This window comes from Plectropomus leopardus, chromosome 23, assembly GCF_026936395.1.
Source record: "Plectropomus leopardus strain MGB_pleo_1.0 chromosome 23, ASM2693639v1, whole genome shotgun sequence".
Taxonomy (NCBI): Eukaryota; Metazoa; Chordata; class Actinopteri; order Perciformes; family Serranidae; genus Plectropomus; species Plectropomus leopardus.
The window spans coordinates 13,406,631-13,423,636 of record NC_142198.1 but is presented as its reverse complement, the minus strand read 5'-3'; the positions used below and the strand labels follow the sequence as shown (position 1 = coordinate 13,423,636).

Here is a 17,006-nt window from a genome sequence, read left to right as displayed (position 1 = left end):
ATTGACGTCATATAATGCATGCTTTTATTGTGATGGTCCACCAGCAGATGGAGATATACAATACACTGTTTTTCAGTGTATGTCACATTTATTCATTGTGCAAAATAACAAAAAGCATGTTGGCCGATTCTGATTGTTCATTTTTTGGCGTGCCAATATTAATATGCATCCCTTTTAAAAACAGGAATTGTCATTGGATTATCAAATTTCCTCCAGTATTTGAACATTTCCTGAGCAACAATTCCTGCAAGAAACATAACCAAATCTAAATTTAGAACAGTGATGTGCATGACTCATGTAAATGTTTGCCAAAACTGAACTGTTTTTGCTAACCAGGTCCTTTAAAAAATATAAAAGTCAGCACTCTTTCATTTATTTTTATTTTTTTAAACGCAAGAGTGCTGGTTTTTGTTTTATTCTGCACTCTTGCATATATAAAAATGGGAGGAAAAGTATATGCAAGAGGACAGAATGTTGCATGGCAATCACTAAGGGGAAAAAATGGTACAATCCTTTAGTTTTAGCCCATCACACACAGTGCTAAAGTGGCAACTTTGGGAACTGGCACATAAGCATAGTTTGGAAGCCTGGTGAAAGCAGTCTAGACATTAAAACATCCACAGGTGGCTCATTGAGTTACATCTTAAGTGTTTAAGATAAGTCCAAATTTGGGGGTGTATCAAGCATCTGGAGTGAAGTCCTGATGTAATAAAGAATTAAACGATGACAGCACCTTTAAAAAAAAAAGGGAAGTATGAAAGTGAAGCAACCAATTTCAGGCCTCATGTGTTGTCAGCATTCCAGCAGTGACATGCTGTGTCAAGACAAACTCCCCAGTCCCATAATCTAACCTCTAATTTTCACCAGCTGCAATAATCTCCCGCCAGATGCTGAGCTAAAAATACAGAGAGGAGGCTGAACAGCACGTCCACACTGACTACGAAACTCCAGGTGAAGGTAACGCTTTCCAAAGAGGAAATTGCTCAACTAAGACAACCATATTGTTAATTATTGACCGTTCTGACTAACTTGGTAAACACATTTAGCTGGCAAAATATGACAAGTGGGAGAATTCAGGGCTGTGAATGTCTTATGTAAGACTTTGGGTCGTAAACTTCAACAGAGGTGTTTTCTTTTACTAGATGTTAGGGTGGGATGGTGAGGACTAACCTGCTTTCACAAATACCAGAATTAATCTCATATAATGAACAAAAGGGTCAGTTTTGTTGGAATTACAGCCATCAAAGCTTTTTAATCATTCAACATGTGGACAACCTCAAAACCACAGAAGCAGGAAGTACAGGCAACAAATGTACCATCATGTATTATCTGTAAAACATAAGAAGAATATACAGGAAAATAGATAAATACACAGGAAAATTGTGATTTGCCTCCCTTTTTGATCCTAAAAACAGTGTCCGTCCTAGTAAATGGTCCAACAAAAGTGGGTACCACCTTCTAATAGGGCAACAGTAGTTTGACAATGTGCATCTATAAATTGTAATTAATAGCTAAATCAATGGTTAATCCCTTTGGCATATACATATCGTCTAGCATAACTTACATTTTAGTTACCTCTTTAAAAAAAAAGACTTAAAATAAACATATTAATGACGACTTAATCTGTTTGTAAAGCCTGATTTGAAAGTGGTACCCAAATGTTCATTTTAAGCTTCTTTCGTGGTTGTCCTTGGTCTAACATGGCTCATAATAAAACTGCTTTGCACTTCATTATTAAACTATACCATAACAAAACATATCACTTTCCAAAAATTACAACCAATACTAAAAATCAACAAGAAGACGCCAGAATCTGTAACAAATATACAATATCTATCACCATAATATTGATTTTTTTTTTTTTTCTTTTTTTTTTGGGAGTGTACATGCAGCCGCTTGTTTGACTAATTCCCTTTCAGAAGACAGTGCCTCAGGCTTAAAAAGTGCAGCAGTGGGGGTTCCCTTTAGACAATTGTGGCCTTGTAAAGGTCTGTCTTGCAGTCCTTGCCCTCTGGTGGGTTGCGGCCGTTCTGGGGCATCTGGGCGTTCCTCAACTTGCTCTGGCACTGCCGCAGCTCGGCGACGTAGCCCTGGAAGCTCAGGCTGAGCTCAGAGTCCTCTCCCTGGGATGTCTCGAGTGTCCCCTCCTCTAGATGAACCCCCTCCACGTCCATCACCTCCTGAACAGCCGTCTGCGCAGCATCAGCTCTGTCGGTGGGTGATTTGGCGTCAGGGCTCAGGTCTGTTGCTCCCTCTGTGTATGAGCGAGAGGAAAGACATGGAAGATTTAAGATGAGTTCATGCATTATGGACTGCCTTAATCTATATTTATATTTTTTACATTTCACATTGTAATTTGATCCATTGTTTACATAATAATACATAAAAAATTGGTAACTGCAGCTTTAAATAGAACAGTTTAGTAGACAAGCAATCCTCATTTTACATATAGTCACCAAAAATATACTTTTATATAACAGTGACAAGAACAAGTTTCATCTCTGTGCATCTTTGACTCATGTGGACCTTCAGGCAGCAGAACGCTGTCTCCACATTAGACTACAAGATGACCAGATGTTTAGCACGACTGAGTGAGATTTCACAAGAAACTGTCGCCCATCACGTGCACATGCATTTTAACTCTTCATCGCTCAAATGAACACATCCGCCTAATATGTTTGTGTAATCTGACAATCGTATAGTTGTGTAATCTGGACAGCTGTAGTCAAGACAAATGTGATGACATAACCGCTTCAGCTCAAACTTGCTGAACTTGCTTGCCAAATCTAAATGAAATTGCAACAGGATTAAATATGTTAATTCACTGACTTGTTGTCACATGTGGTCTGTTTCAACGTTACCGCTCATGCTTCATTTCAAATAATTCAGAGATGCATGACCTCATCAGAGGGCTCCTCCAAACGCAAGTTAATCAAACATTAAAATCACATTTAAGGGGGGTGTGTTGAGCACAGGGACTCCAAGAGTCCCTCTTTTCCTGCAAGTGAACTCAGGGGGCTAAAAAAACCAAAGTTTCCAGGATGCTGGCATTGAAGTTGTGACGACCGATAAACTCTCCACTTCTCATGTGAACCCTGTGGCCTCTTGGACTCTAAACACAGAGGCCAGAGTGACTCAAACGCAGCACTTCAACACATGGACTCTCCTCACTGCACTGGCTGTGATTCACTGCCGTTCAGTGAAGATGTAAACACAGCCTGCGAACTCCAGCAGCTGAACCTACACAGACCCTCAGACACGACTGCGGCACAACTTGAACCACTGAGGTAAACGTGAAACACAGTCAAGGGGTTTGCAACAACTGTGGAGATACTGACTTGTGTTTGGCAGTTAACGCATGACGCTGATTATAATTAGACATATTTGATGATATATTGACACAAAAGGGTTTTCCACAGGATGTGATGTATTGATGATGGTATGCAGAAGTGCTAGATGACGCATTTTGATGAATTGGTCTTTGCCTAAACACCACTCTGCCTGCTGTGGAGAGCTTCCTGTTACTGCGTTGCCAATTTATCACCTCAAATGTTTGCAGGAATATATTTTAGTTTACTGCTTAGCTGTAAAATGAGAGATTACTCCAGCTGCTGGGCGATGTTTCCTTTTGGCTCAACTGTTTGCAACACAATGGCTGGGTCAAAATGTTCTCATTTTACGGAGGTTATTACCATATCGGCAACACATGGAGGCAAAGGGACATGATTTTTTTTTCACAGAATACCTCAGGTATGAAGAAAGTTATTTTTTATAAAAATGACCAACTACAGCTTTAAGAGTCAGGCAGGGGGTTCCAGCTTAGTCAAGCATACATTGTCTAAAGTGCAGTGAAACACACTTGATAGGTTGCCAATCTGTTAAAGGACAAATGAGAGGACACGGTCCTACTGTAACCACGGTTTTGCTTACTCATATGTCTTTGGCAGGAGGGGAGACTCCGATGCAGTCCTTTAACTGTAAACTCTATAAATGAAAGCTTTTATACACTTTCCTTCTCTACAAGCCAGCAACTCATTAGAATAAATGTATTTCCCTTCATTATTTACCCCTAAACACTCTTTCAAAAATGTTTTCAATGTTCAAGCTTGCTGACTCAGCTGTGCATGCACGGTAAAATCTGACAAGCTGGTCTTACTTTTAAATAATCTTGGAAACCTATTGCCTTGAAAAATGTAGCCTGAGTAAATATAACTATTAATCTTCGTTTAAGAAAATATAAATCTGATTGTTTGCAACCAGCAGATTACAGATATATAGCAAAGTAAACTTGGTTTCCTGAAGTTGCTCAAACTTAGTAAGATTGATTTAATTAAACTACTACTACTAAAAATTAAGTAAACTTAACAGATAGATATAAACTAAAAATAAATTAAGACAGTTATATTATTTACATTTTTCAAGGCGATCAGTTTCCTAGATTTCATTAATGAAAGTCAGCTTTTCAGATTTACAGTGTGTAAACATGACATCTCTTGACACGGCCATTTAACACAGCCGTGCGTCCTGTGGAGACACTTGTCCACAGACACAGCAGCAGCCGGGAGCTGAGACAGACCAGCCAGTCTGGACCGGACCCAGCCCCCGTCCTCATTGAGGCTGACTGCCAAAGATCTGCGTCCAGCCCTCCTCTGACCACCAGATGGATGATACGGCTGGCCCGGGGTCAGAGGCTGCCAGTCTGGAGAGCTGACACAGAGGCACGAGGAGGAAGATGGTGAAGCAGGCCTGAAGGAAAACTGAGCCATATGGACCCTCAAGTGGACTGCTGAGTCATTACTGAGCACTCTTTGTAGATAGCAGAACCGCAGGGAAGATGTCCCATTTACTCCCAGGAATCTTTTAATCCTCTCCTCATGAGCCAAACTTTCCTCTGAATTAAAACCGGAGGAACTAACTTCTGACCCTGACTGTAGAGAGGGAAATGGAAACATAAATTCAACCCAAACTCTACTGAAATAATCATTTCTGGCTTAATTCTTATCGTTATTTCAGACTAAAGTAAATGCATTGAGTTTAAACCAGACTTATGAATGGAGTTACACTGTGTGATGTCGCCCCCTAGTGGGCGTCCTGTTCCCAACCAACTAACCCACAGAGCCAAACGCCTGCCAGACACAGAGAGGTGATTACTGCCGTGATTAGAAAATGACTGTAGAGCAGTTCTCAATTCGGCCCATTTGGATACAGACCAGAGGCTGACTGGTTTTGGTTTTAACAGCCGAATTAGGGGATAATTTACACCTGATTCGGCAAGAAAATACAGCTACCTGCAGGGCCAGAAGAGACACTCATCTACGTGCAAAAGCTTAAAACTAATGTTGGGTTTATTCAATTTTAAATCCAAGAGAAACTGTCAGGGTGTCTACAGGAGTTAGACAGTTAAGTTTACATATGCTGCACATGTTGTAAATATTCTAAATGTTATTCCTGCAAATGTATATATTGTGTGGTACATTGTAGCATACACATATTTTTATTTCCAACTTTACGTACTGGTTTAATACATTGTACTTTAGCATAAGGCACATAGTTTTTTTTTTATTTTTTACACACTCAGCACATTATATTCACATCACATTATATTGGTAATTTAAATATTTCATATACTAGTGTTAACATTGTTTTATTACTACTGTATTTTTATTTTATATTTTATTGAGGATCAATTAGGTATTTCTGATTCTGATTTTGATTCATGCTTATTAAGATCTTTTTAAGATAAATTCAAACCAAATTTAGGACTGATTTCTTTGACTAAAATGCAGGTTAGTGCAAACTACGTGTATGTAACATTATTAAATATATGTATGAAGTCCTGTGCAGAGGTAGGTTTTAGACTGGAGTGTGGTTATTATTATATAATTTTGCCAACAGGCAGTGGAGGAATGTAAATAAGTACATTTACTTAAGTAATGCACTTAAGTAAAAATTTAAGGTACTTGTATTTAACTTGAATATTTTCTTTTCATGCCACTTTATACTTTTACTTGACTACATTTTAAAGGGAAATAATGTACTTTTTACTGCACTACATTTATCTGATAGCTTACTTACTATACAAATTCAAATTTTTGTCTAAAAAACTCAGGAATTTATAAAATATGTTATGTTATAATTTAAACTACAGTTAATACAAATACTCAGTTGATCAAGAAGCAGATTGACAGAAAATGATTTGGCAGCTATTTTAATTAACATTTAAGTCATTTTCTTTTGGTAGCCTACTGAAACAATAAAATCAGTGACTTTTTCATTCCACAAGATAAAATTCTGTGTATGATGTGAGATGAATGATCTGAAAAAATTATCTTATTGCAGAAAACATGGAGAGAAAGCTTTCCTTTGGAGACATAGCTTAATTTGCGATTGAAAAAAATTATTAAATCTTAATATATCGCAGCATATTGCAACAGTTTTAAATTGCAATAATATTGTTTCATGGCCTAAGTATTATTATAAAATCGTACCATGGGGCCTATAGTGATTCCTGAACCTTAACAATTAATATAAAATTAATATCTATGACAGTTTAAGACTTTTTAAGGACCTGCAGACAGCCTGATTGTACCTTAAAAAAATATGCAGCATGATCTATACTCTAATTTCATTGTAAATGTATTTATTGACTTGTATGGTGTTTTCAGAGGAGACAATAGGCTCAGAAGTTTTAAAAAAAGCATTGATTTTCTCCACATACGAAGAGGAGAAAGCAGCTGAACATTATCATCCTGCTTCCTATAGCGCTCTATTATTTATAGCATAGTGGCAGCGGTGTCAGAGGAATCTGTTGATCCACCTCAGCAGCAATTATTTATTCCCTGGAAACAGCAGAGGGCATCAGTTTAACAGTAATACACAAACCCGAGAGGGACGACTGAAATCGAGCAGATTGACACTGTAAATGAGCATAATTGCTACTGAAGCATCGCTAACTTGTTTGGACTGAATGGCCTCTGACTTATTCAGTGGGCGATTGTCTCCTAAACACATTATTAAGCCTGCGAGCGTGGCTTTCTCCACCACCAGGATTCTAAAAAGTAACAACTTTTGTAAAGTATCTAAAAAAGTGGAGGCGTGTTGTTAACTCGCTGCATTTCCATGTTTGCAGATCGCTCACAGATTCAGCCTCACCGAGATGGCACAGTGTTAGAGATACGGGTACATTGAATCATAGCTGTTTCTATTTTAGCTGGTGGGAGAGAGAGAGAGAGAGAGAGAGCAAGAGAGAGGAATAGGTTGGGAGATAGATGAAAACCAGAAGTGACAGTTTCTATCTGTAGCTCAGTCAACTCGTGGATAAGGTTACCATGGCGCCCAGTGGTGGGAAGAAATCAGGCTGATGCACTTAGCAACCAGAAAAGAGGAGAGAGCCGGTAGGAGCTTCGATTCTTCCTCATCATCTTGTGTACATGTCACCTCACATTAAAGGCTTGCCATTCATGTGAGGCAGCCAACGTGTCCGTGCACCTTCGATAAAGTGCTTTGAAGTGCGATACTCGTCAGCTTTGTTGCTGGAAAACATTATCTTCTTTTCTGTGGAGTTCACAGGGTTTCAAAGGTTTCCTGGGAAGCCAAGAATCAAAAAGCCTCTAATTGGATATGTGAACACAGAAAGCTTTTGGCCTCGGTTGATATATTTCTGACGAGTCTACCCATCACCATTACAAATCATTTCACCACTAGATTATCCTCATAAAGGGATAGTTCAGATTTTTTTTACGTGTGGTTGTGTGAGTTACTTATCCATTGAAAGTATTTTACATACAGCAGATGGTGGTTTGAGGTGACCTAGTTTAAAGAAGCAGGCTGTTTTGCAAAGTACAACTGTGGATGGGGGTCAGCAACCAAATGTATTTTAATTAGTGCTGCTCTTAAAATTCGGAGGTTGAAATCATCAACTGGAGGCCCTCAGTCGATTGAGATTGCTTCAAGTACAGTAGTCTTTCTTTTTGTTTGTTTGTTTTGGGGTGTTTTTGCTAGTCAGTGTGCAGTACAGTGTAAACCTGGAGACGTTTTGGTCCCCAGGTTTTGCTGTGGAGTGAGTGCTCTTGACTTACAGCTCATCGCAACTTAATAGGATACAATCTCTGGCTTTTGTTTGATATATATCGTCAGCAAAGAACATTATTGCTTTTTACTATATGATCTGCACCAAATTCCCAGTTGAAAAACACTTATCAAAACCTGACTGGCATAATTCTGAGTCGGGTACAGCGCAAGTTTTGGCCAATGTGAAAAAAGGCCCACCTGAAAAAAGCTTTCAGTTTAAATGTACGTTCTTTTGAGAGTATTTTCAATGCTCTATTTGACTTTCAGACAGCTCGTTCCAATGAGAAACCTGTTAGCGGCCTCAGTTCCCCATCATGGTCAAAGCCACCGCACTCCATTGAGAAAAACAGTAATTTAAGCTTACTGAACACGCTGGTGTACCGCTACCTCAATTATTTTGTTAGTTTGTGTAATTCTTTGACTTTGTTGAATCTGAACTAACCGTTTTTGACGCCAAAGTCACACAATAACACAAATTAAATGATTGAGGAGGTGATAAACCAGCAGCTTAAATGACTGTTTTTCTCAATGGAGTCTGGCTTTGAAGAGAGCAATATAACAGATACATTTTCCTGTTGGGAATCACTGTCTGACATTTGGGTAAGGCGGTGGAAATATTCTCAATACTGTGTACACTTAAATTGCTGATTTTTTTTTTTGGTTGTTTTTTTTTCAGGTGGCTAAAATACGTTTTGTTGCCGACTCCTTCACGGATTGTATGGATAAAGAACCTCAAACAAGCCCACTTCAGAAAACTGAACTATCCCCTTAAAAATGTGCAAACATACACATTGAAGGAGTGAGGAAAAAAATGACATGGACATGGAAATAGAAAATGAAACCCATCTGCAGGAGATAATAATCTTTCACTCCATACATAATGAACCGACACTCCAGCACACAACGGCAAGCTTTGAAAACACACGTCTAACAACAAAGCAGGCTTAAAAAAGAGATCCACAATGCCAACAGAGCTACACACAACAGAGCAGCGACCCCCATCAAACAATACAACGAGCAGGTAGACCAACCAGCGAGAGCACTGAACAATCTGAGCAGAACACACACGCACAGCGAGCAGCGACACCCTGCAGCGAACGCACACAGAAAAGTTCACAAAGGAGTGGGAGCTGATGAGAGGAGGAAGCCACAAGACAAAACGAGACGGAGCTGAGGGAGAACGGGAGGAGGCATGCGGAGGCGGAGAGGTGGTGGTGGAGGAGGAGGAGGAGGAGGAGGAGGAGGGGAGAAAACAGAGCTCACAAACGTGTAAAAAGACAGACGAGAGTGATTTCCAATTCTAACATTTATTAGATCGACTCAATCACAGGTACAGAGTTTATTGGCAGTGATTATCTACAACAGGCATCTAAAGAGGGAGTGAATGACCCAGATAGAGAATGAAAGGCATTTCAACAATGTCACCAGCGCTAAGGAGCACTTGTCCTCCAATGACTAATTATTTTCACCAATGCTGAAATTGCCACAGCGGGAGCTGACACCGATTTATGACTCACTGTTTTTTTTTGGGTTTTTTTTTAGAGAAGAAGCTTTTTGACATTGTTGAATTGCTCTTAACTCAAGGTGGTGGGATGGAGAGGAACACAGCATTTGTTTGTCTAATGACTGTTTAGCATTCGCAGGTCCAACACTGTAAAACAATTTCATGGGTCTGGTTTTGCCACGATGCTTTCTAATTGTACATAATGAGCCCCAAATGCCAGGAACCATCTGCTAATGTCATCACTTTCTGCATCTTCAGCTCACTGACTACAGTACCGTCAAATATTGATCATTAATCTCTATGCACTCATATGCATATATGATTCATTCATAAGCTCTGCAATCACTTACATCAGCACCCAAAACTACTAAATAAACTAAATATTTATCTGGAGTAAACTGATCCCAGTCATGTGGCGCACCCAACAATTTGTGCCACGGGAAGTGACATCCAAGTAAACGTTAATCACTGAACAAAATATACACATCACTATTTACAAGGTGATCCGAGTGTAATTATGATCAGTCACACACATGCTTTGCTTAATCAAACAAATCAGTTTAAATGAAACTGAGAAAGAGTCAATTTGTCATTAAAGTGCATCAGAGTCAGTGTAGAGGGAGTTTTATCATGGAGGCGGTCGGGTCAGACCGCCGGGGAGAGAGCGCGCACACATGCACACGCGACACAAACGTCACACACGCAGTCACACAGAGCACTGGTTTGTTACACTGTAGAAATACCTGAAGCGGGCTTTCCCTCTTCGCCTGCGTCTTGAGACTGGGAGCAGGGTGGTGGCGGGGTGAAGTTCGCTTCAGGAAGGCTGCTGTCGAAGGACGGCATGAGGGACGGCGATGGAGGCAGCAGGGTGCTGTTGGGGCTGCTGATGTCGCCCTCCCCCACCAGGGTCAGGTCGTTGTGGGTGTCCTCCTCCACCGTGCGGAGGCTTGGCCTGGTGTCTAAAGGCCGGGGGATGGGGGACAGGTGAGTGCCAAATGTTGGGTGGCGCGGAGGGGGCATAAGACACCGCCTGGTCCCGGAGTGTCCATTGGCACTGGAGCTGAGGGAGGAGTCCAGACTCTCCGAGCGAAGGCTGAGGGCCCCTCGTGAGGGGACGCCGTTCTCTCGGCGGTCAGGAGTGGAGCAGGCCAGGTCAGAGGAGACGGAGCAGGAGGAGGAGGGTGGGGTTAGGCGCAGGAAGTCGGGAAGCACCAGGTCTTCTTTCCTCAGGAGTCCGCGCTGGTCGTTGGCTCGGGTGCTCTGTGCCCGGCTTAGCAGCTCAAAGAATTCTGCAAATACATCAAACAAGGTCCCTCAACATCAAGAATACATTTAACCCCAGATTAGCTCTAATCAGAGTTCAGTAAAACTAGGTTTAAAATTATTTAAAATTAAGCAGGGCTCTGTTGCACCATTAAAAATGTATCTCGGAAAGGCCCCATCATTCATAAAATGGATCGAAAAAGTGTTATCTTTAATACTGTTTAAAAAAAAGTCATATACAGCAGAAGTAAGTCCAGTCAGAAGTTTAGACAGTTTAATCACCTGGTCCCCATTTATAGATTTCACCCTCGCTCTATCTTTTCCACAAGTGCAATTGCAAATTTCTTTCCTCTGTTAATTTTTTGGTTCTTTGCGAGAAACATCTCCTGGATGCACTGGGACGCCTCCTCATTGATGTATCCTGGGGTCTCACAACATCATACACCCTCGCCCGGGTAACCCAGCCAGGTTGATCAGGCCCTGACTTGCGTCCCAGCAGCAACCCACAGATCAGCCCTCTCACTAAATTAACATTTAGTGAGAGGTTTCAAATTTAAACATTCTTAATGTCAAGCTAGTCTTAAAGTTTGGTGCAATAGAATTTAAACTTAAACCATGATTTAATCAGGTTTGAAAGTAAATCCTTGTTGGTGCAATCCAGCGTTAGACTTTCCAAACAGGTGAGCACCTGGAAGAAAAGGATTAGTGGAGGTTTAACATGCAGCGTAGCACCTTACAGAGAAAATAACCCCTGAGAGCTGCCAGAGATATCGGTTAGTCCTGAGGCAAAGCGAAGCTAAGAAATCCACCAATAAGTCAAAAAAAAAAGAGAGAAAGAAGGAAAAGAGGAATTTACCTTCAGCTTCATCTATATTAATCTTTTTCTGTTTTCTCTTTTCCCCTGGGAGTGCTGAGTCTGGTCCACTTGCTCTCACAGAAAAGTCCTTTGGTGTTGACCTCTCATCTCCCTGCAGATGCAACAATAACAATGCACTCTGTTAGGGGATGGAGGGACGGGGAGGGGGAGGAGGGGGGGAGGCTAAGCATGAGCTGCCGAGCACCCTACTGAGCCAAGTGTCCAGATTTACTGAGACCCTCATGTAAAGATGAGCCTCGTCCATCTGCCGGCTCTGCGTCTTCACTGACCTTGCTAGCATCCAGACCGAGCACTATCTGCCTACATACGCTAATAACTTAAGCATAGAAAACACGAGCAAGTGAGTCAGCCACAGGCAGTGTTAGGGCGAAGGATACAAACAAAATCAGGAAACACGCACCAATGTAAAGCTTTAAAAGGCTGTAAATGTTAATAAAGATTCATGTGGGCTGATGCAAATGACACTGAATGTTGCAGAAGCAGTGCAGCAACAGAGAAGGACACCACATCTGGACTTTTGAAGCAGCGTGTTATACGAGAATAAAGCTGTCTTTAGTACTTACTGCAGCAGAGAAACTCCTGGTTGGAGGGTGGTTTTTTAGGGACGACTTGGGTTTGTCTATTTGAAAGAGAGACAAGGAGACATGAAAAGTTCACTGGGATGAGAAATTGATGAGAAGAGGATACTATACACTTAACAGGCATGTTTTGGGTTGCAACGGTATGAGATTTTCACAGTATGATAACCATCTCAGGAAATATTCCAGTTTCACTGTTTTACAAAATTATCATTCTCAGTCAGAAAGACTCCTTTTCTTTTTTTTTTTTTTTTTGCAGATTGATTTCGTAGCCGATATGTTATGCCCAATATGAGATCAATAAATCTCCATTTTTGTTATCTTTGCCATCATCTGCCCTGGCCACCACGGCTGCACCGAGTTTTGTTCCGTCCGCTGACGGTATCCCACCTCACCGAGAGTGTTTCAGAAGCAAAGCGTTTGACCTGATAATTAAACATATATTTTTCCCAAGCTTTTTTCCTTTTTTACCCTCGATAAAAAAGTGATGTCTCTCCTGGTTTCAAAGGGTTAATTGTGGTTATTTCCTACTTAGTTGTCCTGTAGCGTACAGACAAAGTTATAACATTGAAAATCCAGTTATATTTAATAATTTGATTGTTTGTTCTGTCTTAGCTTTCTAAAATAAAAAAATATTGTCATCACTACACAAGTTATATAATATTGCTTATGTGTGACGAGATATGACGACAATAAAAATATATTTTTAAAAAAGTGGCGTTATGAATGACATGAATCAAAGAATTGTGGTTTTGTTTCATTTATTAAAGATACATTTATCCTCATTAAACTGTGGCCTATCTAATGCTATATTTCACACACAGAACCTGTCAGCAAGAAAACTCAAGTGTAATTTTCATTTTTTTTTTATTTTAGCATTAAATATTGTAAAACAGTGTGTTTGATGGCCTTACCTTTCCCTGAAGCTGGGTCAATTCGTTCCAATACAACTCGCAGGCCATCCAAACTGGATATAGGGGCACCCAGGTCCAAAGGCTCAGTTTCTCCACTCTAAAATGAGACCCAGTTTGTTGGTCAACATGTAATTCTCTTCACCTGAAGTCTAAACATGTTACAGTTGCTCTTAGCGTACTGAGCACATCACTGATATTTGAGTTCACGAGCCTCGTCTTAATTTGTAAACCATCTTTCAGCTCTGGTCTACGGTATAATACAGTTATAATGCCTGAAAACCCACAGGACTGAAATAAATCATCTGGCAGGGGTTTAGGGGAGGAGTAAAGAGTTGGCATGTTTGAGAAGTGTCGTCATTCTTAATTATAGCCCTGGTGCTCCATCTTCGGAGGCTGGGCTGAGTCAGAGAGCTAACCACCGTGTAGAGATGGAAAAGGATGCGGTCGCTTCCCTCCCCTGACCATGATACTCCACCCTGTGGCACTGTCACACACTGCACACAGGCTGCTCCCCGGACACACAGGAGCTTCAAAAAGATTTAGGCACCGGGGATGACTTACTATTTTGGCCACAAGATCGCTGAGGTGGAGGCCGTATTTGGCCACCACGGGACGCAGGACCTCAGTGACTGGTTTGGTAGGTTTGGCCTTCAGGCCCACGGAGCGGTTGATGGGCACCAGGTCCAGTCTAGGAGCAGGGAAAGAGCACAAGTAAATGTCAGCAGACATAAAAGCATAGACAGGAAGTGTCATCATATCCGAGCAAACTTTATGAATCATTCATACCTAAACAAGGTCCGCTTCTCCAACCTCAAGTCCCGTGAGCTGAGGGTCAGGCAGTCTTGATCCAACACCAAAGGCTGAGAGGAAAAAGTACGAAACAAAACATTAGCAACAAAAAAATATGTAATAAACACATCATACTGTAAACTCTTCCTGCAGTAACTAAGAAAGCACATCGTCCACTTTAACCCTTTAGAACCTGGATCAGCATCAGTTTTGTTGTGCTGCATTCAGACACCTTTCAAAAGCATTTAAACATCCCGAACCTGAAATAATGGTCTGATTTTGTGTTTTTTAAAACATGGGAAAAGGCAGGCAGACTGGCAAATTGCAAAAAAACCCCAAAAAAACAAGTAAAAACAAATTAAGAAAATTAATTGACAATAAACTGTGGGGAGATTATTAGATATGATCAAAAAAGGAAGAAAATGATATTTGTAACTTTTATAATTATATATTTAAATTATTTTACAGGGAAATATATTTTATTTTTTAAATCTATTTTTACTTATTTTATTTATTTGTTTCCTTTCCTTTTTCTTTTATTGTCATTTTTCTTAGTTTAAGGTAATTTTCTTGTTAATTCTACTCATTTGTTGCTAATTTTTGGGCCATTTCTTTTTAAGTTTCAAGGCACTGGAAAAAGCATCTTTGGAGACTTGTTCCTGTTTTTAGTATTTGATCTGCTCCCACTTGGCACTGAATATTGTATGAACTTTTTTGATTGATCTGTCTGTCTTTAACTAATTATTGTTATATTGTATGTTGTTGTTTAAAACAGGTCTCTCTTGAGAATGAGAGCCCGTGTCTCAATGAGATTACATGTATAAATAAAAACAATAAATAAAACAATAAGATCATTGCCTTCTTCCCATGTTTTTATGTGCTTTTGTAAGACATCACACCAATTTGCTCAGGTTTCAAAAAGTTAATCCTCTCTAATCCTCCGCTTTTTTCACACAAGTTCTAACAATGACAAAACAGGGCATGTTTAAATGGAAAGTGTAGTCCTACTGTGTTTACCAATGTTTGATTTGTAACAAACAGAGTGTTGAATCAGTTCATTCAACAGGTGTTTGCAGCAGTGTTCTGCTCTCTGATCTATTAGCAGCTGCAATTTTTTTTTTGCATTTGTCCATAATTTGTTGGCAACGGCTTCTGCCTCCCTCACCTTTTCCCCTCCCACCAGGAAGAGGTCAACAGCAGCAATGTTGACGCTAATGCTTTGACAGAGATCTTGGAGGACTTCCCTTATGGAGGCACCAGGCCGAAGACTGATAGAGGAGCAGGAGCCGTCGGGCAGCATCACGCTGCAGTGTTTGGGGGAACGCTCCCACACTGAGTGGCGATTATCAGCCTGAGGACATAAGATTTTAAAATAATAATTAATTAATAAAAAATAAAATAAAATAAAGTCGTAATGATGTCGTAATTAAACAAAAATTGGTTGTGACTTTCAACTGTTAAAGGTTCTCTATGTAACTTTTTAAATTTAATTTAATTTAAAAATCTAATGGCACATCCTTTTATCATTGCTTTCTCCTGAAATGTGTTTTTAACTAAAAGCTGTTCTTTTTGAAGCCTGCAGTTTTAGCTGATTTTTTTCATTTTATGTATTTCATATCATCTCATTTTTATTTTCTTTTGTTTTCACATATATTTTATGATGTTTTATGTTCTGCGCTTTGTGTTGCATTTTTTTGCATGAATATGCTGTATTAAGAAAGTTACTATTACTATTATTATTATTATTATTATTATTAGTGGTAGTAATATTAGTAGTATAAGTATCATAATTATTATTTATTGCCAAGGGGTGAACGGATTGTGACGTAACTTAAAAACTTCAAAGCTTGTGGACTGATTTCTATATGACAGCCTCTGAACAAATGCTGCTACTTATGTCAATATACATTAGATTCATGGCCCACGCATGCTGAGTGTCTGCTATTAGTAGCCGGTTGTAGACAGTAGACATGTGACTATACGAAAATTAGCACCCATTCATTGTGAACGGGAAATGACTGATTTGCTGCACAAAGCATGCTGGGATACTTGTGATACAATGATACAACGCTGCCAGCCTGATAAGTGGCCTGCAAATTTAAAACATTTAAACTGTGTTCACACCAAAACAGCCAACCAAGTTGCAGCCACAAGCAACAAGCTGGGGAGGATGGACGTGAGTTAATGGAAATTGGTTGCGTATAGTGGATATGCACCATTAGCGTTGGGATTTTTTTTTTTATTTGAGCTGCTAAAGCAAGGGTCTGTCTCCGGAGCTGCTGAACGCAGCTTTACAGTCTCCTTGTGGTAGCAACTTGAGGTCATGCGACCCTGGTGTAGTTCATTTATAACCTAACACTAAGGTTTTACTTCTGGAGATTGCATTCATGCTTCAAAAAAATGAAAGTGGTGTTCATTTGTCAAGATTATTTCACTTAACAAAACCCTTAAGTATTACACACTTTTATTTGCCACAGAGCTTATTTTTTGCAAAAAGCCACAATCCAATAGAAGAATCACATAGACTTTTTGATGAGGTAACCTAAAGTTTACTGACTAGCTGTAAATTTGCTAAGCAGCATGGATCTGCAGTTGGTTGTTCTGTATTTTTAGCTGATAAAGTAATTTGAAAACTACAAGCTATTTAGTATCATGGAGCCAACAGTCAGAATCAAATATAAGGATTCTGTGGATGGTACTGTTATTTAAAATATCATAATAAGTAATTTTCCAGCATCCTATTAAAATCATGCCTGTCAGTCATACTCAGTTTGTAATTTGTCACCGTTTTGGCTGATGCCCTGACACTCACTGGCAGCCACAGAGGATGTTGACTGCAGTTCACGTAACAGCCGCACACAGCGGTGTCACTAAAAACAAGGATCTTCTAAAAGTTACATTCAAAACCTTTAACTAAACATAGATTCAGTTGTACTTGTAGCTACTTTTTATCTACTCTCTAATTTATTCCATCCACAAACAAACATTGAGTGGGCGGACAAGTAAAAAAA

At 39.9% G+C, this 17,006-nt stretch overlaps 1 protein-coding gene across 2 annotated transcripts in view; it reads right to left on the bottom strand.

The window, feature by feature from the left end:
• Positions 1-1,221: 1,221 nt before the first annotated feature.
• Positions 1,222-17,006, bottom strand: part of rgs12a (regulator of G protein signaling 12a) — a 52,264-nt gene continuing 36,479 nt past the window's right edge. For both annotated transcript variants that reach the window (XM_088073260.1, XM_042512177.2), the window contains 8 exons: positions 15,161-15,346; positions 13,993-14,066; positions 13,768-13,894; positions 13,207-13,303; positions 12,278-12,333; positions 11,694-11,805; positions 10,318-10,863; positions 1,222-2,254 (listed from right to left, as the gene is read on the bottom strand). In XM_088073260.1, the coding sequence (XP_087929386.1) occupies positions 1,965-2,254; positions 10,318-10,863; positions 11,694-11,805; positions 12,278-12,333; positions 13,207-13,303; positions 13,768-13,894; positions 13,993-14,066; positions 15,161-15,346 (1,488 nt within the window). In that variant the 3' untranslated portion in view covers positions 1,222-1,964. The remainder of the gene's footprint in view (positions 2,255-10,317; positions 10,864-11,693; positions 11,806-12,277; positions 12,334-13,206; positions 13,304-13,767; positions 13,895-13,992; positions 14,067-15,160; positions 15,347-17,006) is intronic.